Here is a 27,858-nt window from a genome sequence, read left to right on the forward strand (position 1 = left end):
CTTAATTCCATATTTTTATTGAACTTAAATTCCACCATCTCCTGTGGTGGGATTTGAACCTGGGTCCCTAGAGCATTGCCTGGGTCTCTGGATTAACAGTCCAGCAGTAATATCACTCAGTCATCAACTTCCCTTTAGGTGGAGGCCAAAGCATTATGTCTTCACGAAGGAGGTAGATATAGCTCTTGTAGCTAAAGGGATCAAGGGAGATGGGAGTAGGGAAAGATTAGAGCTTAATGATCAGTCATGATCATATCAAATGGTGGAGCAGGAAGGAGATGTTACCTTCCATGTAGCATAACATTTGAGGTGAGGGGTACCTCTAGCTAAAGTATGTCAAAGTGAACAACTCATATTATGTAGTCTTTGAAATATTTTTGAAAGAACCTGAGGCCTTAAATTTATCTTATCCTCCTTATCTCAGGAAAGATCAGAAGACCATAAGGTAAAGAACCATCGAGTCTGCTTCACCATTTGAACATGGCTAATATATTTCTCCTGCCTTCTCCCCATAACCCTTGATCTCCTTATCAGTTAAGAATCTGTCTATCTTTAAATAGAATCAATGACTTAGCCTCCACAGGTCTCTGCGGCAATGAGTTGCACAGATTAACCAACTTCAGGCTGAAGAAATTCCTTCTCATCACAGTTCTACAGGGTTATTTCCTTCATTCTGACCTTGGGTCCTAGTCTCTTCCATTGGTGGAAGTATCTTCTTCCCCTCCACTTGATCTAGGCCTCTCAATATTCTGTAAGTTTCAATGAAATACTCCCTCATTCTTCTAAACTCTGAACATAGACCCAGAGTCCTCAACCTGAAAGATATTATTGCCATAGAAAGTGTAACAAACATTTACCAGATTTGTTCCTGGGATGTTGGGATTATCTTCCTAGCTTGGAAGCTGCACAATCTTAACATTTCTCACAAGGTAACTTGCTTCCTGAACTCCTATTACAAAAACTAAACATCACAGTAAGACAGCAGATTTCCTTCCCTAAAGGCCAACAGTAGCCAAAATGTTTTTTTTAGAAAATTAATGATAGTTTTATGGTCTCCACTACTGAAACTAATTTCCAATTCTTGATGTTTATTAATTTGAATTTAACTTCTACCAGCTGGCGGGATTTGAACCCAATGCCTGCACAGCAATAAACTGGTGATTACTCATCCAGTATGTCACAATCTACATTTAATTAATAAAATTTAATAGACATATATCACACAAAACAAAATGTGTTGAGATAATACACTTTTTTATTTAATTGATAGGAATCATACAAGTTACCAAAAATACTAGATCATGAGTAAATGAAAGTGCACACCTAATGTCTTGCATTAGTGCATTTTTGACAGTGCAACACCAAAACCTAAAAGTGAATATTTGAAATGGTTGCATGACAAAGTTCTGTCTGATATGGAAAAGACATGACATTGAAAATAAATGGTTAACATTACATTGCAACAACAGTTGCAATGAGTTAGAAGCTTCCATATTCCCACAATTTGCTAAGCAGTGACAGGCAAAATTTGGATGAACTCAAATAATCAGGAGGCAGCTTTGGAGGGCAATTCATTCAAGTTTGAGAATAATATGGGGTTCTCCTTACCAATACTGTTATGAATAAATCATAAACCATTATGATATGCATTCTTTAGAAATAATTATCTTTCTTTATGAATTGCAAATAAAAAGTAAGTATTGTTTTAAATGTTACCCTGAAAGGTGTGACACTTATTGCTAATTAGTTTTGATGATTTTCTAATTAAGCGATGATATTGGAGCAGTCATATATCTAGTAGACAATAATTATACTTGGAAAGCCTTAATTGGTTATAATGTGGTTTGAGGACATGAAAAATGCTATGTAATTGCACATTTTCTCTCTCAGATGTTTTATTATAACAGAGTTTGAAGCAGATTTTTAGCTAGAATGGGCTTTGCAGCAATGGATTTCAATTCTCAGCACAGGCAGAAAACCTATAGTCATCTGAACCACTGAAATTCACTGAATTACTCCAAGCCTGTTTCCCGCCTGGAGCAAGGCTGAAGTTGGTGGGGACTCAATATTTGCAAGCAATGATTAGGTGGTCAGTGTGGACTTAGAGAGGGTTGTTGGATCTCGCAGACTTAAGTGGGGATGATGGGAACACAGGCTATGTCTTTACTAGAGGAGTCTGCAGGAAGTCTCAAAATGTAATTAAAATGGCTGTAGCCACGTGCCTTATTCTCTCCCTGAGCTGACATAACCTGCTTATTGCTAACTGCCCACATGACTGGTTTCAATTAGGCAGCTGGGATTTAAATCTATCCATATATTGTGAACCCTCTCTTTTCCTACACATGGAGTTCATTATTGGCCATTAGTTCATTCATCAAAAAGTAACATGGTAGCATTATAGCATGTGTGATCATGTGAATCCTTCAATATGTTCTCAGAAATGTAGTACTCTTTTCTGAAACTCCCAGGTAAATATCAGACTAAAACCAGAGATGTATTATACAGTCGCAACACACTCCTCTACAGAAACGTATCAGAGGAGAGGACTAAAATGAATTGAAACCAATCATGTTTCAAGAATAACAATTGCATCTGTGTAGATTGGTCTGTTTGTTGTTTTTGGTAAATACTGTAGCTGATATTCACACAAAGGAGAGGCATTTTAATCCAGCCTGTCGAGTGGAATATCAGTTCTATATCCTGCCCAATATGGACTTCAGTGGAGAGTGACACTAGGGAATGAAGGGCTATGTGGACAAGGTAGGACAGTGGAGTTGGGAGACAATCTTCCATCCATTCCGAACAGCTTCCTGATGGATGGGTCAGGTTAGAATTTCCCCTAGCCTCTCTATCTGAAATGTTAATCTATTAATTCTCTTCAGATTCTTACTGCCTGCTAAGTATGTTAGGCATTTTTATTTAACATGAGTTTCTGTTTAAATATAATTACAAAGTACTTACAGCACAAGAGTCATTTTGACACAACTGATCTATTGTGATGTTTGTCCCATGCCTTAGTTAATCTTACCCAAGTGGCAAAGTCTTCCATTCCTTCCTCTCACGTATTTATGTAACTTACTCTTAAATGCATCAATACCAGTCACTTCAACCACTCCATCAGTTTACCATGTTCTCACCATGTTCCATAAAGCAGTCTGGCCAGAATTCCAGAATTCTTGGGTGGGCTGGGGGAGGAGAAGGGGCGTTGGTTGTTGAATATTTTTTTAAGAATATTTAAATGTGCACCTGCAGTGCCAAGGCAAACTAGGCTATGGGCCATTGCAGGAAATTGCAATTATTATAGTCAGGTGGTTGTTTTTGACCAGGACTGACTTGATGGGCACAAGATGAGAAAAACCTAATCACTCAGAGTGTTGTTAGAGTGAATTGAGAGTGTGGTGCCGGTAGGTCAGGCAGCATCCGAGGAGCAGGAGAGTCAACACTTTGGGCAAAAACGCTTCATCAGGAATGGGCTGTGAGCCGAGGGGATGGTGAGATAAATGGGAGGGGGGTGGGGCTGGGGGGGGAGGTAGCTGAGAGTGCAATAGGTAAATGGAGGTGGGGGTAATGGTGATAGGTCAGAGAGGAGGGTGGAGTGGATAGGTGGAAAGGAAGATGGACAGGTAGGAGAGAGCATGAGGGCAGTGCTGAGTTGGAAGGTTGGATCTCGGATAAGGTGGGGGGAGGGGAAATTGCAGTATTTAAAGAAAGAAGCCATCTGGTGTGTTCTGTGGTTGAACTGGTCCTCCTGGGAGCAGATGCAGCAGAGGCAGAGGAATTGGGAATACGGGATAGCGTTTTAACCTAATCCTTTGCCTAGTCTTTGGAATGGTCAACCAGAGGGTATAGGTTAGATTAGATTAGATTAGATTACTTACAGTATGGAAACAGGCCCTTTGGCCCAACAAGTCCACACCGACCCGCCGAAGCGCAACCCACCCAGACCCATTCCCCTACATTTACCCCTTCACCTAACACTACGGGCAATTTGACTTTGCCAATTCACCTAATCTGCACATTTTTGGACTGTGGGAGGAAACCAGAGCACCCAGAGGAAACCCACGCAGACACGGGGAGAATGTGCAAACTCCACACAGAGAGTCGCCTGAGGCGGGAATTGAACCCGGGTCTCTGGCGCTGTGAGGCAGCAGTGCTAACCACTGATGCTCCATCGTTTGAGGAGATTCAAGATGGACTATTAAAAACATTCATTCATGAAATGTGGATGTTGCTGACCAGGCCATCCCTAATTGCCCAGGAGAACATGGTGGTGAGCTGTCTTCTTATATTGCTACAGTGTAGGGATACCATAGTGCTGTTACGATGTGAGTTTCAGGATTCTGACCCATCAACAGCAAAGAGGTCATGATACAGTTCCAAATAAGGATAGTGTGTCTCTTTTTGGTGGTGTTCCCATGTATCTACTACCCTTGACTTTCTATGTGGTGGAGGTTACAGATTTGGAAGGTGCTGTTGCAGGGGTCTTGGGTGAGTTATTATAGTGCACCTTGCAGATTGCACCACTGTGCATTGGTAGTGAAGTAAGTGAATATTGGAGGTGATAAGTGGGAGTTGATGAAATTTTTGGGGATTGAGGAATATGTTGACAGGACAAGACAGTGGAGTTGAGGGAGATCATGCATGATCTTATTGACTGGTGGAGGCGTGGAGAGAAATATGGCCTCATCATGGCCCTTTTTTTTAATCTTATTTTGGTGGATATTTCATTGGACTATCAATGCATACTGCCAGAGATACAAGTCCTGGGTTCCGATCTACTACACTGTTACTCTCAAGACCGCTTCAAGAGTCCGACAGATGCTCACAGGAAGAAATATAATCTGTATTTGTGTCTGCGCCGAACCTTGCCTGTGTTTCCAATCGGATGATGCATGGGGGAAAACATTCCCTTTCCAGAAGATCATTTACTCTCCAAAAACAATTTGAAAGGCTTTTAATAATGATGGTTGAATCATGTTTATTTTAGAAATATGTTTAGCATTTAATTATTCAAGTATGAAAATATAAAATTAGCAGCAAATTTTAGTAATTTATTTGGCCCCACAGTATATAGCACCAATTAGGAATAAAATATTTGCATTGCGTTTCAAAAAGTTAGTGGGTCATTTTTCTTTTAATTGTAAAAATTGCTGTTATGAAAAGCCAAACCATAAATGTGTCAAATTCAGTTGACTGAAATGATAAGAATGCAAAGTCCAAGTTACAATAAATTAATTATTCTGCATTTTGACAGTGGTTTAGTTGTCTATTACAATCAAGTTCAGGAAGATTAAAACATCTTTGTGGTTACAAACAGTAGCTGGATTTACATGACAGGACACCGAGTCACACTAACAGCACCATGAACTGCCACTGCTTTCTTGAATGATACTGGCTTCACGTTGATCACTACTTCCCCCATGCAGCCAATGAATGGATTACGAGTTGGCAAATGAGGTAACTGTACATTATCTGCAAGTACAAAAAGATGAATACATTTTTTAGAATAAAACATAACCATAAAATACAACCTAACAGAATAGAGTATATATATATATGAAGAATATAGGCATAGACTATTTTCTAAATAGGGAGGGAAAGGCTTCAGAAATCTGAATTTCAAAGGGACTAGTTCAGGATCCTCTTAAGGTTAACATACAAATTAATGTCAGTTAGGAAGTCAAATGCAATAGAGTCGTAGAGATGTACAGCACTGAAACAAATCCTTCAGTCCAACTTGACTATGCTGACCAGATATCCCAATCCAATCTAGTCCCACCTGCCAGCAGCCGGCCCATATCCCTCTTAACCTTTCCTATTCATATACCCATCTAGATGCCCTTTAAATGTTGCAAGTGTATTAGCCTCACCACTTCCTCTGGCAGCTCATTCCATAAATGTACCAACCTCTGCGTGAAAACGTTGCCTCTTAGGTCTCTTTTATATCTTTCCCCTCTCACCCTAAACCTATACCCTCTAGTTCTAGACTCCCCCACCCCAGGGAAAAGACTTTGTCAATTTATCCTATCCATTCCCCTCATATTTTATAAACTTCTATAAGGTCACCTCCCCAGCCTCCAACACTCCAGGGAAAACAGCTCTAGCCTATTCAACCTCTCCATATAGCTCAAATCCTCCAACCCTGACAACATCCTTGTAAATCTTTTCTGAACCCTTTCAAGTTTCACAACATCTTTCCGATAGGAAGGAGACCAGAATTGCACGCAATATTCCAACAGTGGCCTAACCAATGTCTTGTACAGCCGCAACATGACCTCCCAACTCCTGTACTCAATACGCTGACCAATAAAGGAAAGCATACCAAACGCCTACCACACTATCCTATCTACACTTTCAAGCAGCTGTGAACCTGCACTCCAAGATCTCTTTGTTCAGCAACACACCTGAGGACCTTACCATTAAGTGTATAAGTCCTGCTAAGATTTGCTTTCCCAAAATGCAGCGCCTCACATTTATCTAAATTAAACTCCATTTGGATACAGAGCTAGCTCAAAGGTAGAAGACAGAGGTTGGTGGTGGAGGGTTGTTTTTCAGACTGGAGGCCTGTGACCAGTGGAGTACCACAAGGATCACTGCTGGATGCTCTACTTTTCGCCATTTATATAAATGATTTGGATGCAAGCATAAGAGGTATAGTTACTAAGTTTGCAGATGACACCAAAATTGGACGTGTAGTGGACTGCGAAGAAGGATATCTCAGATTACAACAGAATCTTGATCAGATGGGCCAATGGGCTGAGAAGTGGCAGATGGAGTATAATTCAGACAAATGCGAGGTGATGTATTTTTGAAAGCAAATCTTAGCAGGACTTATACACTTAATGGTAAGGTCCTAGGGAGTGTTGCTGAACAAAGAGACCTTGGAGTGCAGGTTCATACTCCTTGAAAGTGGAGTCGCAGGGAGATAAGATAATGAAGAAGGCGTTTGGTATGCTTTCCTTTATTGGTCAGAGTACTGAGTACAGGAGTTGGGAGGTCATGTTGCAGCTGTACAGGACATTGGTTAGGCCATTGTTGGAATATTGCGTGCAATTCTGGTCTCCTTCCTATCGGAAAGATGTTGTGAAACTTGAAAGGGTTCAGAAAAGATTTACAAGGATGTTGCCAGGGTTGGAGGATTTGAGCTATATGGAGAGGTTATACAGGCTGGGGCTGTTTTCCCTGGAGCGTCGGAGGCTGAGGGGTCTCCTTATAGAGGTTTACAAAATTATGAGGGACATGGATAGGATAAATAGACAAAGTCTTTTACCCAGGGTGGGAGAGTCCAGAACTAGAGGGTATAGGTTTAGGGTGAGAGGGGAAAGATATAAAAGAGACCTAAGGGGCAACTTTTTCATGCAGAGGGTGGTACTTGTATATAATGAGCTGCCAGAGGAAGTGGTGGAGGCTGGTACAATTGCAATATTTAAAAGGCATTTTGATAGCTATATGAATAGGAAGGGTTTAGAGGGATATGGGCCAGGTGCTGGCAGGTGGGACTAGATTGGGTTGGGATATCTGGTTGATGTGGACGGGTTGGACTGGAGGGTTTTTTTCCCATGCTGTACATCTCTATGACTCTATGCCACTTCTCAGCCCATTGGCCCAACTGATCATGATCGCATTGTAATCTGAGGTATCCTTCTTTGCTGTCCACTGCACCTCAAATTTTGGTGTCATCTGCAAACTTACTAACAATACCTATTATGCTCACATCCAAATCATTTATATAAATGATGAAAAGTAGTGGACCCAGAACCGATCCTTGTGGTCACAGGCCTCCAGTCTGAAAAACAACCCTCCACCCTCTGTCTTCTACCTTTGAACCAGTTCTGTATCCAAATGGCTAGTTCTCCCTGTGTTTCATGAGGTCTAACCTTGCTAACTAGTCTCCTATGGGGAGCTTTGTTGAATGCCTTACTGAAGTCCAGTGTTAGCATTTATTTCAAGAAGACCAGAATACAAGATCAGGGATGTATTGCTGAGGCTGGAGAAGTCTCTGGTCAGACCTCATTTGAAATATTGCAAGCAGTTTTTGACCCTGTATCTAAGGAAAGATGTACTGGCCTTAGAGGGTGTCAAGGGGAAGTTAAGAAGGAAGATACCAGGGATGACAGACTTGTCACACGAGGAACAGTTGAGGACTCTGGGTCTGTACTCAATGGAGTTTGGAAGTAATGGGTTGGAGGGGTGCGGTGGGGGGGGCAGGATCTAATCAAAACTTACAGAATACTGAGAGCCTGGATAGAGTGGACATGGAGAAGACATTTCCACTAGGAGAGACTACGACACAAAGGCACAGCCTTCGAGTGAACAGTCAACGATTTGAACTGAAATGAGGGAGAATTTCTTCAGCCAGAGGGTGGTGAATCTTTGGAACTCATTGCCACAAACAGCTGTGAAGGTCAAGTCATTGAGTGTATTTAAGGAAGAGGTAGATTACAAATTTTGATTAGTAAAGGGAACAAAGGTTGCAGGGAGAATGAAGTTGAGAAATGTATTGGCCATGATTGAATAGAGGAGCAGACTCAATGGGCCAAATGATCTAATTCTGCTCTTCTACCTTATGGTCTTATAATTCACTCAAAACCCCATGTCAAAACTTTAAGACAATATGTACTAAAATATATTAGAAAAATATATTTCCTTATATTATGAAGGGCATTCTTTCTCTTATTTTGTGTGGAATAATGAACCAGAGGGCATTTTACCTAATATTGATCCCTGAACTACAATCAGATTATCTGGTCATTTTCACAATGTTGTTTATAGTGGAGTCCTTATGTATATTTAAGGCTGAGATTGATAGATTCTTGATCTCACTAGGGGAATCCAGGGTTATGGGGAAAAAGGACAGGGAAGTGAACATGAGAAAAGTTGTATCAGCCATAATCCTGTTCAATGGTGAATTAGGCCCAAGGGGCCAAATGGTCTACTCCTGTTCCTATGTCTTATAGTCTTATGGGAGTTTGCTGCATGCAAATTGGCAACCACATTTCTACCGTGGCTACACTTCCAAAGTGCTTAATAGGTTTAGGGTGAGAGGGAAACAAATTAAAAGGGACCTAAGGGGCAGCCTTTCCACAAAGGGCTCATGTATGGAATGAGCTTCCAGAGGAAGTGATGGGGACTGGTACAATTACAGCATTTAAAAGGTATCTGGAGGGGTATATGAATAGAAAGGGTTTAGAGGGATATGGGCCGAGTGCTGGCAAATGGGACTAGATTAGGTTGGGATATTTGGTCAGCATGGACGAGTTGGACTGAAGGGTCTGTTTCCATGCTGTATGTCTCCATGGCTCTATGGCTGGAAATTTTTAGATTGAGGAAAAAGCTATGTAAATGCAATAAATTCCTTGACATCAGTGAAAATATCTTGCTGATGTCCTGTCCCCTTTTTTTGCACATCCTTCAAACCACATCACATTCTCCAGATTAAGAAGGGTCACTCTAAAGTAAATTGCTCATTGAAGTACTAATTACCTGGTTGCATCATATGCCCTTCTGTGAGTTCAATAATCGCAACACATTGGCATTGGGTTGTGAAGTTGTCTTATAGCACTTAGAAGTTGTTGTGATAGGATGGAGGAAGCATAAAGAATGAAGATAACCCTTTTTCATGTTGGGGGTGCTGGTGCAATTTAAGTTTCCTACACTCTCAGTTCACTATATACAAATAGAACATAGGACTTAGGAGAGAGAGTAGACCATTCAGCCCCTGAACCTCATCTGCCATTCCATTAAATCAGGGCTGATTCTTTGTAGTCTAAGATTACAAAGAGTTCTTGATCAATTGGGATAATGAGCTGAGGAGTGGCAGATGGAGTTTAATTTGGATAAATGCGAGGTATTGCATTTTGATAAAACAAACAAAGGCAGGACTTATACAATTAATGGTAAGGCCCTGGGTAGTATCGTAGAACAGAGAGATTTAGGTGCATAATTCTTTGAAATTTGTGCCACAGGTAGACAGGGTAGTTAAGAATGCATTTAGGACGCTTGCCTTCATTGCCTAGACCTTTGAGTCTAGGAGTTGAAGTTTATCAGGACACTGGTGAGGCCACTTCTGGAGTACTGTGTGCTGTTCTGGTTACCCTGCTATAAGATATAATTAAATTGGAGAGGGTTCAGAAAAGATTTATCAGGATGTTGCCGGTAATAGAGGGTTTAGTTATAAAAGTAGGCTAGAGGCTGGATTTTTTTTAACTGGAGCGTAGGAGGTTGAGCGTATAGAGGTTTATAAAATGATGAGGGCACAGTTAAAGTGAATAGCAAGTGTCTTTTCCCTAGGGCGAGAGGGTTCAAACTAGGGGGCATATTTTTAAGACAAGAGGAGAAAGTTTTAAAAAGGACATGAGGGACAACTTTATACATGGAGAGTGGTTCATGTGTGTATTGAACGTCCTGAGGAAGTGGTGGATGCAGGTACAATTACAACACTTAAAAGACATTTGCATAAGTACATGAATAGGAAAATGTTGGGTGGGATATGGGCCAAATGCAGGCAGCTGAGATTAGTTTAGTTTGGGAACATGGGCATCGTAGACCAAAAGGTCTGTTTCCATGCTTATGATTTTATGACTCAATGACTCTGAACTCCAATTTCCATAATCCTTGACTCCTTTGTCGATTAAAAATGCATCAAATCAGCTTTGAATACACTCAACGACTAACCTCTGCTGCACAGTTAAACAGCCTTCAGAAGAGAAATTCTCCTCATCAGTCTTTAAAGTGAGACCTTTTATCCTTAAACTGTTTATCCTTAGTTCTAGAGTATCCGACAGAGGGAGAGATCTTTCAGGAACTACCTTGTGAAGTCCCATCAGGATCTTTTATGTTTCAATAAGATTACCTTTCAGTCTCATTAACTTCAAAAGATATCAACTGTTAAATCTTTCTTCGTCCCAGGAATAGTTAGTGAACCTTCTCTGAACTGCTTTCAATGTCATTATATCAACTGAATTCCAGATGTGATATCAAGGTTTTGTACAGATGCAGTATTTCCTAACTCTTATCTCTTTCACATCCAGGCATGCTTTCATGTACCACTGAAAGTCTTTTTTCCACCATTAAATCACCCGTGTTAATTTTTCCCTGAATCCTCCATCATTAAATCACTTGTGTTTCTACTTCAATTATCAATTTATAGGCAAAGTCCATCAGGGACAGTGCATTGACAACAAAAGTGAGGGAAGGGTGGGAAGAAGGGGAGGAAACTAATCAAAATGGAGTTGGAGGGGGGAAATATGGCATTCCATCAGCCGCTGCGGTGCCCACCTCTCTCTCTGAAAGCTTCGAGAATGTTGGTATGGTGTAGTTACAGAAGAGGGGAAGATAGTCAGTAACTACAACCCCCTCCACAACCTGCTGCTTGGAACTGTTTGATGGCCATTTTGGCCAGGCCCAGGAGTAGACCCAGTGGGAAGTGCTCCAACTTGCACCCCCCCCTTCCATATCAGAGATCAGGAGCATGGTGCTGAAGTGCAACCAAAAACACAACAAAAGGTTTCTCAAATAACTAAAAATGGGGTGCAAACATCCACAAACATTGTCAACAGTCTCCACAATACCATGACTCTTTTATTCTATTCCCATTGTAATATTGAGAATTGACAAATAAACCAACGAATTAGACATTTTAGCTCAAAGACTCAATTTGTTTACTATAATCTAATACTTTCTAGGTAGCTCAAACATTCCATCATGCCATGTACAGAAAGCTCCATGATCAAATGCACTCAATCATCCCCTGCAAGGCACTGCCTATTTTAATGTGAACAATTGTAGGAAGTGCTTCAAAGAAAACAACATTTAATCATGGATACATTATTTTGAATATATAGGGCAAACGAGCCATTCAACCTATTGGGTCTGTACTGACATTTATACTTATTACAAATCTCTTCCCATGCAATCTGTCTTATGGTATCACATTTTGTTGGATAACATTTCTGGGAAGTGACTTGGGATGCTTTTTGATTTTAAAGGCACAATATAAATGTACTTACACATATGCCATTACGTGAACTAACAATTATATGTTCAGGTGAGATGAACAGGTGCAATGACCAGGGCAAATCTCAAAATAATGAATTTTCTCTTTACAACAAGCTTCTTACCTGGGATGCCACCAACGTAGAGAGGGTCGGCAGTATCAGTGGAAAGTGAAGCAGCAGGTCCTACAACATGGTCACGTTCTGTGTCCACATCAAGTTGCACCACATTATTTCTTTTAATTACTGTGTTAGAATATAAAACAAAGAACAATAATTACACTTCAGAAAGTACTTCTTTGGATGTAAAACATAGGCAACTAAAACTGAGATTCAAAGTGCCTTTTGTTGGGTGAGGGTTTGGAGTTCTGGAACCAAGGCAGGTAAGCAGGTCAGATATGTATCGTCCATGATGTATTTAAATGGTGGAACAGGTTAATTTGTTTCCTTCTCTTCCTGTTTGCTTTAAGCACTTTGACACTTGGGTGAAGCATGAATTCAAATTTTCTTTCATGTATTTGATACAGCTGTGAACATTTGGACATATGCTAATTTTTAATTATCATTGCAAATAACAATTAATATTTGTTCAATGTCCTCAGCCAATGTTGGTCCCTGAACCAACAATACCATAACAGATTATCTGGGCAATATGGTCATCTGTTTGAGAGAGATTACTATGCACCAATTTGTTGATGTGGTTTCCTACCTTACTTCAAAAATACTTAGTTGGAAGTAAACCATTTTGTAATATACAATCCCTACAGTGCAAAAAGAGGCCGTGTGGCTCATCGGTCTGCATCGATTTTCCACCCAGACCCCAGCCCTATTCCATAACCCTATATTTACTGTAGCCAATCCTTCTAACCTGCACATATTTGGACTGTGGGAGGAAACCAGAGCATCTAGTGGAAACCCATGCAGACACAGGGAGAACATGCAAACTCCTGACAGATAATCACCCAAAGTGGAATCAAACTTGGGTCCCTGGCACTGTGAGGCAGCAATGGTAACCACTGAGCTACCATAATGATGTAGAATCACTGGATTCAAAACATTAACTCTGCTTTCTTCGTACAAATGGTGTCAGGCCTACTCCAGCATCTGCAGTTCTTTGTTTTATTGTATTAGAATATTTTGCAGTTTGAGAGACTCTAAATGAATACAAGTCTGTGTTTTTGTCTGCCTCACACTTTTCTGACAAGGAAACGGTCAGATTGGGAGTTAGATATTGGAAATGTGCAGAAGTAACATGTTGTCATGGGTAACTTTAACTTTTCTAATATTTATTGGAATCTCCTTGGTTCAAATTGTTTGGATGGATCAATTTTATAGACCAACTAGAGAGGAGGCCATATTGGATTTGGTGCTTGGTAACAAACCATGCCAGGTGTCAGATCTCTCAATGGGAGAGCATTTCGGTGATAGTGATCACAACTCCCTGACCTTTATTATAGTCATGGAGAGGGATAGGAGCAGACGGTATGGGAAAGTGTTTAATTAGAGGAGGGGGAATTACAATGCTATTAGGCAGGAACTGGGGTGCCTAAATTGGGAACAGATATTCTCAGGGAAATGCACAACAGAAATGTGGAAGTTGTATGGGGAACAATTGCTGATAGTGCTGGACAGATTTGTCCCACTGGGGCAAGAGATGGTAGGTTGAAAGAATCTTGGATGGGGTGTGGAATATCTCATCAAGAGGAAGGAGGAAGCTTACTTAAGGTTCAGGAGGCAACGGTCAGACAGGGCTGTAGAGAGTTACAAGGTAGCCAGGAAGGAACTGAAGAATGGATTTAGGTGAGCTGAAAGGGGATATGAAAAAGCTTTAACAGGGAGGATTAAGGAAGACCCGAAGGCAGTCTGCAATTATGTGAGGAACAAGAGGATGGCCAGAGTGAGGGTAGGGCCGATCAGGGATAGTGGAGGGAACTTGTACCTGGAGTCTTAGGAGGTAGGGGAGGTCCTTAATGAATACTTTGCTTCAGTATTCACTACTGAGAGGGACCTTGATATTACTGAGGACAGTGTGAAACAAACTGATATGCTTGAACAGGTTGATGTTAAGAAGGAGGATGTGCTGAAAATTTTGAAAATCATAAGGATAGATAAATCCCCTGTGTCAGATGGGATATACCCTAGGTTTCTACAGCAACTGAGGGAAGAGATTGCTGCGTGTTTGGTGAAGATCTTTGTGTCCTCATTATCCACTGAAGTAGTGCCAGATGGTTGGAGGGTGGCAAGTGTTATTCCCTTGTTCAAGAAAGGTAATAAGGATAATCCTGACAATTACAGACCAGTCGGTCTCATGTTTGTGGTGGGTGAAGTGTTGAAGAGGATTCTGAGAGACACGATTAATGGATACTTGGAAAACCATAGTTTGATTAGACATAGTCAGCATGGCTTTATGAGGAGCAGGTCATGCCTCACAAAACTTATTGAATTCTTTGAGGGTGTGACAAAGCACACTGATGAAGGTACAGCTGTGGTTATGCTGTACATGGATATTAGCAAGGCGTTTGATAAGGTTCTCCATGGTAGGGGTATTCAGATGGTAAGGAGGCATGGGATACAGGAAAATCTGGATGTCTGGATACAGAATTGGCTGGCCCATAGAAGACAGAGGGTAGAGGTTGATGGAAAGTATTTAGCCTGGAGCTTGGTGACCAGTGGTGATCCGCAGGGATCTGTTCTGGGACCTCTGCTCTTTGTGGTTTTTATAAATGACTTAGATGCGGAAGTGGAGGGGTGGGTTAGTAAATTTGCTGATAACATGAAGGTTAGTGGAGTGGTACATAGTGTGGAGAGCTGTTGTAGGTTGCAACAGGACACTGACAAGATGCACAATAGGCTGATAAGTGGCAGATTGAGTTAACCTGGAAAAGTGTGAAGTGATTCATTTTGAAAGGTTGAATTTGAATGCAGAATATGAAGTAAAGGCAAGATTCTTGGAGTGTGGAGGAACAGAGGGATCTTGGGGTCCATGTCCATAGATCCCTCAAAGTTACCACCCAAGTTGACAGGTTTGTTAAGAAGCCGTATGGTGTGTTGGCTTTCATTAGCAGGGGGGATTGAGTTTAAGAGCCACGAGGTTATGCTGCATCTCTGTAGAGCCCTAGTTAGACCACACTTTGTATATTGTGTTCAGTTCTGATCGCCTCATTATATGAAGGATATGGAAGCTTTAGAGAGGATGCAGAGGAGATTTACCAAGATGCTGCCAGGACTGGAGGGCATGTCTTATGAAGAAAGGTTGAGGGAGCTAGGGCTTTTCTTATTGGATCAAAGTAGGATGAGAGCTGACTTGATAGAGTTGTACGAGATGATAAGCGGCATCGATAGAGTAGATAGCCAGAGACTTTTACCCAGGATGGAAATGGCTATCACGAGGGGGCATAATTTTAATGTGATTGGAGGAAGGTTTAGGGGAGATGTCAGAGGTAGGTTCATTACACAGAGTGTGGTGGGTGTGTGGAATGCACAGCCAGCAGTGGTAGTAGAGTCAGATACATTAGGGGCATTTAAGCGACTCTTGGATAGGCACATAGAAGATAGTACAATGAAGGGGATGTAGGTTAGTCTGATCTTAGAGTAGGATAAAAGGTCGGCGCAATATCAAGGGCTGAAGGGCCTGTACTGTGCTGTACTGTTCTATGATTTATAATAACAATAAAAAGAAACAACAGAAATGTATTGTCATCTGGGTATTTAAAAATGTGAGAGATTTTCCATGTGGAAAACACACAGAAACGTTATTGCTACCAATGTTATTGCGAAGGGAGTTTGCTGGTTCAAAATCCTGCAACTCCCATCCTAACAGCACCTTGAATGTCCCTAAACCCCAAAGGCTGCAACAATTCAAGACGACTTCAACAGGACAGTTAGCAATGGGCACTAAATGCTTGCCCAGCCAATGATGCCCTCATCATGCAAACAAATTTAAAGAATAAGTATTCCTAAATATTTACTTTTGTTATTTTAGATTGATGACCAAACAAAATCTTATGTTTCTATAAATCTGTTCCATGCACTTATTTGCAATTTTGAGGAGAGAAGTGTTTGCAGAACTGAGATAAATATTTGCAGAAAGTAAAAGTTTTCTCATAGTATGACAGGGCGGCGCAACATCGAGGGCTGAAAGGCCTGTACTGCGCTGTAATGTTCTATGTTCTGTGTAAAATGGTACAGCACAGAAGGGGTCCCATTATGACACCCATCATGCCTGTGCCAAGTCAATATTGGAACCAACCAATAATCCCACTGACCATGTCAAAGAAATCTTAGATTCTAGAGAAATCCTGGTGATTCCAGGATGATTGGAAACTGTGCCTCACATCCTCACCTAACTCCAGCTTCAAGGCACAAATTTCACCTCACTTCTTCTCCAACTTTGATTCTTCTATCTCCCAATAAACAATGACAATAAAGGATATTCTATGTTATTCTATTTCATCATCATTGAATTCCACCTGAACTGATCCTCTGAAATCTGCTGCTGCCAAACCTGTCAGATCTCTAGTGAATGTACTGCTCGATAATGGATATGTTTTCAGTCTTATATAATAAATATTGATATTTTAAAAAGTGCTTCCAATCAACGTTGCAGTAGATCTGCCATTTTATTCTGAACTTGTCTGTATTTAAAATATTTCCTGGTTGCTTTATTCAGCACTGTGAATTAAAGTGAAGGATACTCACCTACTATTCTGTGCCACTGTCCATCACACAGTGACTGAGGTGTGACCGATGTGTTGAAATCACCAGCTCCATTGTTTACATGGACAGTAACCTGAAAATAGAAATTTTAAAATGCTTTGTTAATTTTTCAAGAAAACTAACCTTTGTTTTCTGCACGTTGAAAGCATTGCAAGAAAGTAGTTTTGTTTAGCTCAGAGTTACATTCCAGTAGAGCAAAAACCCAGAGCAGTTGTGGGACTAGATCACACACAAGTCCAAACTGTGTAAAGAAAACAGGTTTCCATCCAAACTCTTCACATCAGATGTCAACCAGGACATTGTCTACTTTGTCAATTTGATGTAGAAGTTCCTACATCACAGTTACAAGGAGGAGCTGGGGAGTTCTCCCTGTTACATATATTCTTCAATTAACACCACAGAAAAGAATTATCTATTCAAAGCTATTTGTGGGATCTGGCTCTGGGAAAACTGGCTGCCATGTGTCCTACACTACAACAGTAGAAGCACTCATTTTGCTGATATATAGCACTGGCATAGCTTGCGTTTGCAAAAGTGTTGTGTTAATGCAAGTCTTTCTTCCAATAACCAGTTTTTGTCATTACAATGCAACAGCTTCATGGTCACTTTTTTGGTTCTAGTTTTTTGTTAATTCTAAATTTTTAACTTATTCTTTGAACACTGTAACGTAATGCAACTACTTTTTAAATTCCTCTTTTGTATCTAAGATTTGTATCTAGGTACTTGTACCTAAGATAGTGCCATTAGAGGCAGCTATTGTAAAAACTTTTCATTGTACTCCTGTACTTGAGTACACATGACAATAAAGGATATTCTAATTTTAGATTATCAACCTTTTCTCATGTCCTTAACCAAAATCTACACACCAGATCTTGTCATCACACAGATGTTACCACACCCATCTCCCAATGTCAGCTACCAACTAGAAAGCTTGATTCCCTCAGGTTGACCTTTCATTCCTTATCTGTGCAAGTGTTGTTCTCTCTCTAGGCTTCATTTCCAATCTATTGTTTACACATTTCCCCTCCCCCTACTCCACCTTCAGCATATATGTCAACCTTTTCCTAGCTGCAGTCAGTCCTGAAGGTGGTCACGGGACCTGAAATATTAACTCTGTTTTCTCTCCACAGATGCTGCCAGACCTGCTGAGCTTTCCCAGCAATTTCTGTTTTTGCAAGGATTTTGTTCGTTCCTGAAATAGAAATTGCAGGGAGCCCACATGCATGCTCAAGCTTGATATCTATCAGTGTTCTGACCACTGAGCTTTGCATTCTCCATCACGTCGAATTAAAGATAACATTAAGAGGGCCAAGATAACAACACTAATAATTGTGCTGTTCAGCAAAAAACAAACATTTTGAGAAATGAGAAGTAAAGCTGAAGTATTTTAAATAATAAGTAAACCAGCCATGATTCGGTTGCTATTTTATCACTAACCCAAACATTCATTGCTACTCTTTCACAATAATTTTATATGTATCTACAAAACAAGTCTCAAGAGTGAAACATATTAATTAATGCTTCTTCAAAGTCTTGAAAATGTTTAATAAACTGTACAAAGGCAATGAAGCAATTTAATGAGGTTAGCAGCCTGTGATTGATAGTTGGTTGTCAAGAATAATGAGCTTATGTCTCAGCAATGGGGATGGAAGGAATTTAATTACATGTACAAGCGAAAGGCAAAGTAAGCATGCACCATTATTCTGTCATTAGTGTTCTACAATTGAAAGATTATTTAAGTCAATGTAAGAGTACTTACAGGAATAATAGATTATTATGGATATTATAGATAATTATATATATATGTATCCAACTCATTGGCTGACACAACAGCATTACTATTCATCCTGTTAAATCTCATTATTTGGGCACTTCCACATATTTGGGAGAGGCCATTGATGCACCGCATCTCAGCAAGTTTCAGTGTGGTGTAACCATCTTCATCATTATTTTCTTCTCTTCCAGTGGTATATAACAGACCTATTATAATTGCTTATTCTTTAGATAAGGGAGCTTCACCTTTTGTTGCTGTCAGATGATTAACATTTCAACAATGTAAATACATTTTGAGACTCAGTCCCTCTGCCTTTACATTTCAGATTTGTTTTTCTTCATGCAATGGGCTTTCAGAATATCAAGTATTGGCAGTGAAGTTTAGATCAGAGTGGTGCTGGATAAGCACAGCAGGTCAGGCAGCATCTGATGAGCAGGAAAATCGAAATTTCGGGCAAAAGCCCTTCATTAGGATGCTGCCTGACCTGTTGTGCTTATCCAGCACCACTCTGATCTAACTCTGGTTGCCAGCATCTGCAGTCCTCACTTTTGCCTTGGCAGTGAAGTGACAGCCTAGATTTTTGCTCAAGTCTCCAGCAGAGTGCTTAAAGCCATAGTTCATGCATGAAAGCTCCACATACTGCACCAAGTGGATATCATGTGTAACATCACAAGTAACTAAGCAATTATAAAAATTATTAAGAATATAAGGGCTGATCTAATCACATTGGCTTTGATAGTCTCTTGCACGTTCTTCAAATTGACAATATTCTGCAAGGTTATTTCAGTTCTTTGCAACTTTTCCTGCTCATCAAAAAGACTGCAATTATTTATAGACAAAGTAAAAAGCAAGCATTAAAACTCATCAGAGCTTTTTTCTAGACAATAATGTTTTGTGTATGGCCTGATGGTAAATAATTGATGCAGGCATTAGAAAGTAATTGAAAGGAAGCAATCCTGGAGCAATGAACAATTCCCTTTTGTTCACCAAAGTCCTGACAGTCTCATGGCTTTTCAGTCCGACTGAGTGGTGGAAAAATGGTTCTAATTTGGAAATTGGTGATTAGTCTTGATTTTATTGTGGGTAAGACCAAAGTAATGAGCTCAGAAAATTAACTTCTGGCTACAGTAGAGATGACTGAACAATTCACCTGACAAAATAAATTATTAGAATCCTTTCAGAAGGTTTTGAAAAATATACATAAAGGTGAAGCAGTAGATCTTATATGTTTGGATTTTAGGAAGGAGTTTGATAAGGCACCACACCATAGGCTATTTAATAAGAGTCCATGGTGCTGGAGATAGCACATTAGCATGGATACACGATAGGCTAACTGATAGAAGGCAGAGTTGGGATAAGGGGTGCATTTTCAGGATGGCAGCCTATTCAAAGTTTGTGAGGTTGGCAGCCTGTAACTAGTGGAATGCCACAGTGATCAATGCTGAGGCCATTAATTATTTGGAGGAGAAAAGTGAATGTTCTTTAGCCAAGTTTGTGGATGACACAAAAATAGGTGGGAAGGTAAATGGTGAGGATGACACAAACAGCCTGCAAAGGAATATAGACAGGTTAAGTGAGGTAAAAACTTGGATCTTGAAATACCATGTGGGAAAATGTGAGGTCATACAATTTGGCAAGAAAAAATGGAGGAGCTGAACATTATTCCAATGGAGAAAGACTGCAGGAAACTATAGAACAGAGGGATTTGGGAGTCCTGAATCACAAAAAGTTAACTTATCCAAGTTCAATGGATAATAAGAAGGCAAATGAATTGTTGGTCTTTACTTCAAAGGGAATGGAGTGTAAAACTGGGAGGTTTTACTAAAACTGTACAATGTACTAGTCAGACAATGGTTGGAATTCTATGAACAGTTTTGGGCCCTTTATCTAAGGAAAGATAGACTGGCATTGGGGACAATCAAAGAAGGTTGACTAGGCTAATTCCAGGTATGGAGGTGAGGTTGTTTAGATTGAGCCTGTACTCATTGGAATTTACAGGAATTTCTTAGGGGACTTGACAGGGTAAATGTGGAAAAGCTGCTCCCCCTTGTGAGGAAGTCTAGGACCAGTGGGCAGAATCTCAGAATAAGGGGTTTCCAATTTAATACAGAGATGAGGAAGAATTTCTTCTCTCAGAAGGGAATGAATTTGTGGAATTCTTTATCGCAGAGAGCTGTGGAAGTTGGGTCATTAAATATATTCAAGGCCAAAACAGACAGGTTTTTAGAGAATCAAGGGCCAAATGGAGAAGGCAGAAAATGGAGTTGGGAATTATTACATCAGCCATTATCTCATTGAATGGTAGAACAGAATTGATGGCTGAATGGTCTAATTCTGCTTCTACATCTTCAGATCTAATCACACCTGGAGATCAATAAAGAAAGGAAAGATAGATTTTGAATGCAAATTAGCACAGAATATAAAAACAGTTGGGAAAAGTTTTTATAAATATATAAAATGGAAAGGGTGGCTAAAGTGGAGTAAATCCCTTGCAGGATGAGAAAGGGGAATTAATATTGGGTAATTCTGAGATGGCTGGGGTCTTGAATAACTATTTTGTATCAGTCTTCACAGTGGATGATGTGTCTAACATGCCAAAGAATGATGTTAAGGATATGATGGGAGGTGAGGACCTCAATTCAATTGTTATCACTAAAGGTCATGATTTGGAGATGCCGACGTTGAACTGGGGTGTACAAAGTTAAAAATCACACAACACCAGGTTATAGTCTAACAGGTTTAATTGCTAGTGTGCTTCCAATTAAACCTGTTGAACTATAACCTGGTATTGTGTGATTTTTAACTTTATCACTAAAGGAGTAGTGTTGAGTAAACTTGAGAGTCTAAAGGTAGATAAGTCCCCTGGTCCTGATGGACTGCAACCCAGGGTGCTGAAAGAAATGGCGGAAGTTATAGCAGATGCATTAGTGGTAATTTACCAAAATTCACGGGATTCTGGGCAGGCCCTGGCAGACTGGAAAACCATGAATGTCATGCCACTGAGTAAAAAAAAGGTGTAGGCAAAAGGCAGGTAACTATAGGCCAGTTAGTTTAACATTTGTAGCAGGAAAATGCTGGAGGCTTTCTTTAAAGAAGAAATAGTGAGACATCTGGATGGAGAAGTGGTAGATAGAGTTTAATTCAGGTAAATGAGAGATGCTGCATTTTGGGAAAGCAAATCTTAGCAGGACATATACACTTAATGGTAAGGTCCTAGGGAGTGTTGCTAAACAAAGAGGCCTTGGAGTGCAGAATCATAGCTCCTTGAAAGTGGAGTCGCAGGGAGGTAAGATAATGAAGAAGGCATTTAGTATGCTTTCCTTTATTGGTCAGAGTATTGAGTACAGGAGTTGGGAGGTCATGTTGCGGCTGTACAGGACATTGGTTAGGCCACTGTTGGAATATTGCATGCAATTCTGGTCTCCTTCCTATTGGAAAGATGTTGTGAAACTTGAAAGGGTTCAGAAAAGATTTACATGTATGTTGCCAGGGTTGGAGGATTTGAGCGATAGGAACAGGCTGAACAGGCTGAGGCTGTTTTTCCTGGAGCGACAGTGGCTGAGAGGTGACCTTACGGAGGTTTACAAAATTATGAGAGGCATGGATCAGGTAAATAGGCAAAGTCTTTTCCCTGGGGTAGGGGAGTCCAGAACTAGAGGGCATAATTTAGGGTGAGAGGGGAACGATATAAAAGAGACCCAAGGGGCAATTTTTTCATGCAGAGGGTGGTACGTGTATGGAATGAGCTGCCAGAGGGAGGGTTGGAGGCTGGTACAATTGCAACATTTAAAAGGCAGTTGGATGGGTATATGAATAGGAAGGGTTTGGAGGGATATGGGCCGGGTGCTGGCAGGTGGGACTAGATTGGGTTGGGATATCTGGTCGGCATGAACGAGTTGGACCGAAGGGTCTGTTTCCATGCTGTACATCTCTAGACTCTATGAAAGGGTTCCATCAGGCAGACGCAGCATGTATTTAGGAAGGGAAGGTCATGTTTGACAAACTGACTGGAGACGTTTGAGGATGTAACAAGCGTAGTGAATGGAGGGGAACAGGTGAATGTTGTATACTTGGATTTCCAGAAGGCGTTCAATAAGGTGCTGCATAAAAGACTCATCCATAAGATAAGAAAGCATGGAGTTGCGGGAATGTACTAGCATGAATAAAGGACTAGTTAACCAATAGGAAGCAGAGAGTTGGGATAAATGGGTGTTTCTCTGGTTGGAGATCAGTGGTAAGCAGGGTGCCGTAAGGGTTGATGCTGGGCCTGCAACTGTTCTTTAGAAATATGATTTGGAAGAGGACACCAAGTGTAACATATCCACATTTGCTGATGACACTAAAATGAGTGGAAAGGCAAACTGTGCAGAAAGATTTAGATAGGTTAAGTGAATGGGCAAGGGTCTAGTAGATGGAGTACAATGTTGGTAAATGGGAGGTTATCCACTTTTGAAGTAAAAATAGTAGGTCAGAGTATTATTTAAATGGTGAAAGATTGCAGCATGCTGTTGTATAGAGGGACTTAGGGGTGCTTGTACAGGAATCACTAAAAATTGATTTGCAGGTGCAACAGATAATCAGGAAGGCAAACAGAACATTGGTTTTCATTGCTAGAGGGATTGAATTTAAGAGCAGGGAGGTTCTGCTGCAATTATACAAGGTGTTGATGAGGCTGCACCTGGAGTATTGTGTGCAGTTCTGGTCTCCCTACTTGAGGAAGAATCTCCTGGCCTTGGAGGCGGTGCAGAGAAGGTTCACCTGGTTGATTCCGGAGATGAGGGGGCTACGCTATCAGGAGAGGTTGAGTCGCGTGGGACTGTACTCGCTAGAATTTAGAGGAGTGAGAGGGGATCTTTTAGAAACATAATGAAAGGGATAGATAAGATAGAGGCAGGCAAGCTGTTTCTGCTGGTGGGTGAGACTAGGACTAGGGAACATGGCCTCAAGGTTAGGGGGAGTAGATTTAGGACAGAGATGAGGAGGAACTGCTTTTCCCAGAGATTAGTGAATCTATGGAATTCTCTGTCCAAGGAAGCAGTAGAGGCAGCTTCATTAAATATATTCAAGACACAATTAGATGGGTTTTTGCATTAAGAGAATTAAGGGGAATTAAGAGTCTGCTCTGCCATTCAATATGATCATGACTGATCTGACATACTTCCTGTCCACTTTCCTCCCCTTTTCCCTTATTCCTTGATTGCCCAACTGATTGAGAATCTATCGTTCTCAGCTTTAAATATACTCAAGGACTCTGCCCCCTCAGCTCTCTATGGCAAGGAATTCCAAAGGCTCTGAGAGAAGAAATTCCTCTTCATCTTAGTCTTAAATTGGTATTCCTTTATTCTGAGGCTATGCCCTCTGGTTCTAAACTCTCTCATGAGGGGAAACATCCTCTCAGTATTTACCCTGTCAAGCCCTTTAAGAATCTGATATGTTTCAATGAAATCACTTCTCATTCTTCTAAGCTCCAGTGAGTAGACTCCTAGGAGAAAGTGAGGACTGCAGATGCTGGAGATCAGAGCTTATAAATGTGTTGCGCTTTTCCAGCAACACATTTTTAAGCTCTGAGTAGACTCCTAGCCTGTTAAACCTCTGCTTCTAAGAGCTGTATCTCCATGCCAAGGCTAATCCGAATGAACCTTCACTGAACTGCCTCCAATATCTTTCCTTATATAAGAGAATCAAAACTGCTCACAGTACTCCAGATGTGATCTCACCAGCACATTGGACAGCTGCAGTAAGACTTCCCTGCTCTTATTCTCCAACCCTCTTGAAATAAGGGTCAATATTCAATTGGCCTTCCTGATTACCTGCTGCACTTCTGTGCTAGCTTTTTGTGTTTCATGTACAGGTACCCTCAAGTCCCTTTGTGTTGCAGCTTTCTGCAGTTTTCTCGATTTAAATAATATTCTGTTCTTTTGATCTTCTATCCAAAATGAACAACTTCACATTTATCTACTTTATACTCCATTTGCCAACATTTTGACCACTCACCTAACCTATCAATATCTCTCTGTAGATTGTTTGTATCCCTCTTACAACCAGTCTTTTCAAGTATTTTAACGTCATCTGCAAATTTAGCTACAGTATATTCACTTCCTTTCTCCAAGTTATTAATACATATTGTAAACAATTGAAGTCCCAGCTCTGATCCCTGTGAAACCGATTGGTCACAAGTTACTAAAATGAAAAATAACCTCTTGACCAGTGGTTTTCACAGGGATCAGAACTAGGACCACTTCCTCCTCTTTGTTTCCTGCCCATTAGCCAATTTCTTATCAATGCCAATATACTATCTCCAACATCATGGGGTGTTATCTTATGACTTAAGTTTTTGTGATATACCTCTGAATGCCTTATGGAAATATAGCATATCAGCTAGGCCCCTTCTGTGTACTCTGATTTGAGACTTCTTCAAGAAAATTGTAATGAATTAGTCGAACACAAATTCCCTTTCATGAAGCCAAGCTGCAAAACTGTTCATTCTCTCCTCATAAGCCAAACCCTTCATCTCTGGTATCAATCTCGTTAACCTCCTCTGAATCGCCTCCGGCACAACTATACCCCTCCTCAAGGGGATCAAAATTGTTCGCAATACTCCAGGTGTGGTCTCACTAATGCCTTATACAGTTCCAGCTGCACTACCCTACTTTAAACTCTATTCCTTTATACGGGTTTATCAAAAATGCCTTGTTTTTCTATGTGCCAGTGCAGCCATTGGACACTTTAGGAATAGAGTGTTTGAAGTCCAAGACCTCAAATCCAGTACCTAACTCATGGTCTATACAGCAACCCTAGTCCCCACACTCCTGTATACATCAGAAACATGTACAGCAGACACCTCAAATCCCTGAGAGTTATCACAAGTACTGCCATCACAAAATCCTGCAAATCACTGGCAGGATGGTGTACTAATGTGCATCTCCTTTCCCAGGCCAATGTCCCAGTACCAAGGTATGGATTACACATGACTAGCTGCAATGGTTGAGTCACATAGTCATGTCAGGCATGTGGACAATCTAAACAAATGCTCTGCAATCACTCGGGAGAGCTTTCTAGAGAGGGCAGAGAAAATGTGACAAGAGCACCCTAAAACAAATGCATCATCCACATTGACACATCTGAATCATTTGCCCTAGAGTGCACTGAAATCACTCCACAGAGGCTGGTATCCCATCACCAAGTCACCCTTTATTTTCATTTGAAAGGTTCTTGACACTGAGCCAGCTCTCAGAGTGAACAGAACCTGTGACACTCCTGTTTGCATCTGTCAACCGGGCTCCCTAATTGGACCAGATTAAGAACCCCAATCAGGGAACTCATATTTATGAGGTCCACCCAGCTGACCTCATTACAATTACTACATGCACAAGCTGAAGAAGAAGCATCCATGAAGGCATCAACACTTTGAGTGTCACCAAATGGAGTACAGGGAGGCCAGTGCAAGCAGGTGGAATGCGGATGCAGAATCCAGGGCATTTCACCCACCTAAGACTGAGTATGCAATTTCAAGACATGACGACTCAACCACTGCTGAAACCCACCCACCATCTCAGGGAAGCAAGACATCCTCAACCCTGAGGGTCTGCCAAAACAAAAGAAGTTTTTGTACTCTTTGCTTATCTTTTAAAGACCAGGATCCTGTATGCCTTACAAACTATTTTCTCAACCTGTCTTGCCACAGTCAGATTACTTGTGCATATAGATGTCCTGATTCCCTGAACCTTCAATTTCATCTGTCATGTATTGACCAATTACACCAGCCTGTCTATGTCCTCTTAATATCTACCATTATTGTCCAAACAGTTACAATCCCTCCAAATCTTTGTGTCAGTCTGAAAATTTTGAAATTGTGTCCTGTACATCAAAGTCTATGTCCATTAGTATAGGTGACAAAAAACAGTTCCTGGGGAAGCCAATTACATAATGCTTCCAGCCTAAAAAACAATCATTCATCCTTACTCTCTGTTCCTTGTCACTTAGTCCCAGGCTGCTAGTACCCCTTTCATTCCATGGACTTTAACCGTGATAACAAATCTTTTATATGCTATTGGATATTGGACATACCTGACTTCAGAATGCTTTCAGGACTGGTAAACACTGTTATACCTGAAACAATACTTGCAGCAAGACTATAGGTTGTAACAGGAGAAAGTGAGGACTGCAGATGCTGGAGATCAGAGCTGAAAATGTGTTGCTGGAAAAGCGCAGCAGGTCAGGCAGCATCCAAGGAACAGGAGAATCGACGTTTCGGGCATAAGCCCTTCTTCAGGAATAAGCCATTCCTGAAGAAGGGCTTATGCCCGAAACGTCGATTCTCCTGTTCCTTGGATGCTGCCTGACCTGCTGCGCTTTTCCAGCAACACATTTTCAGCTATAGATTGTAACAACCCATTTAATACAAAACACAGAAGGTAAATAAAATTTAATGGTATGTAGCTGATTATTTAAGAATTATTCTTACCTTTCCCTTGTACATATATAGACTGAGATAATTTCCTTGAGAGCTGTTGATATGAAAGAGGATTCCAGTCTGGCTTTGAGGGCGCACTGCAAACAGGAGCTCAAAGTCCTTGCCCACCACAAATGAGTTATCTGAAAACAAGCATTCAGACATCAGTAATGAAGGATATTGATGATAATATTTATAGGGTTGTGCTGTGCTAGTGCACAGTAGGGCACTACAACTTGTGCTTCCTTACCAGATTAAGCTGCAGTTTCAGTGAAAAAGAGCAGAGAGAGAGAGAGAAAAAAAAATTTCATGCCTGCAGCTCCTTTCATTGCGTCAGAATGTCCCAAAGCATTTTACATTGTAATCATTGTTGTAATAGAGAAAATGTAGTCAATTTGTCACAGCAAGTCTCATAGACTGCAAATCTATAACAATCTGAAACATTGCCATAAAGGTGATCACAGGTTGACTGGTTGGTGAGCAACTGCTGCTCGGGACTGTGCAACTGATATTGCAAAAGCTTTATTTTTAGAAAAAGCCCTAAAATACCATTCTAGCATTTATTAATTTTGATAAAGTTTACAGCCAGCATGAAACTGACTGCAAGATATAGACATTATAAATTACAAATCAATTAAGATTATTAGTTAATTAACACAATAAAAATGGCAGGATGTGGGAATTAGTGTGTTCCAGGCCAAAAGATATGCGGGAAATGTCTGCACAGCAGGGATTTCAGTTCAGAGGTAGTGCACTGGAGGCTCAGCTATAGATGTTGCGATATGTCAGGGAAGATGAATGCTCCCTTCCCAATATATTCCAAGAGGCATTCACAACTCTCATGATGGAATCTTCTGATTTGGCTAGTGATCAGGAAGAGGAGGATGTGACCTCAAGTAGGGTAATCTTGAGGTCAGGCCCAC

At 40.7% G+C, this 27,858-nt stretch overlaps 1 protein-coding gene across 2 annotated transcripts in view; it reads right to left on the reverse strand.

Annotated features, from left to right (window-relative positions):
• Positions 1-1,237: 1,237 nt before the first annotated feature.
• Positions 1,238-27,858, reverse strand: part of lama3 (laminin, alpha 3) — a 376,808-nt gene continuing 350,187 nt past the window's right edge. For both annotated transcript variants that reach the window (XM_043687604.2, XM_087986754.1), the window contains exons 75-78: positions 26,948-27,078; positions 16,692-16,782; positions 12,120-12,239; positions 1,238-5,472 (exon numbers count right to left, since the gene is read on the reverse strand). In XM_043687604.2, coding sequence (XP_043543539.2) covers positions 5,327-5,472; positions 12,120-12,239; positions 16,692-16,782; positions 26,948-27,078 — 488 coding nt within the window. In that variant the 3' untranslated portion in view covers positions 1,238-5,326. The remainder of the gene's footprint in view (positions 5,473-12,119; positions 12,240-16,691; positions 16,783-26,947; positions 27,079-27,858) is intronic.

This window comes from Chiloscyllium plagiosum, unplaced genomic scaffold (assembly GCF_037043375.1).
Source record: "Chiloscyllium plagiosum isolate Xiang-an unplaced genomic scaffold, Cpla_swu_hap1 HiC_scaffold_4, whole genome shotgun sequence".
Lineage (NCBI taxonomy): Eukaryota > Metazoa > Chordata > Chondrichthyes > Orectolobiformes > Hemiscylliidae > Chiloscyllium > Chiloscyllium plagiosum.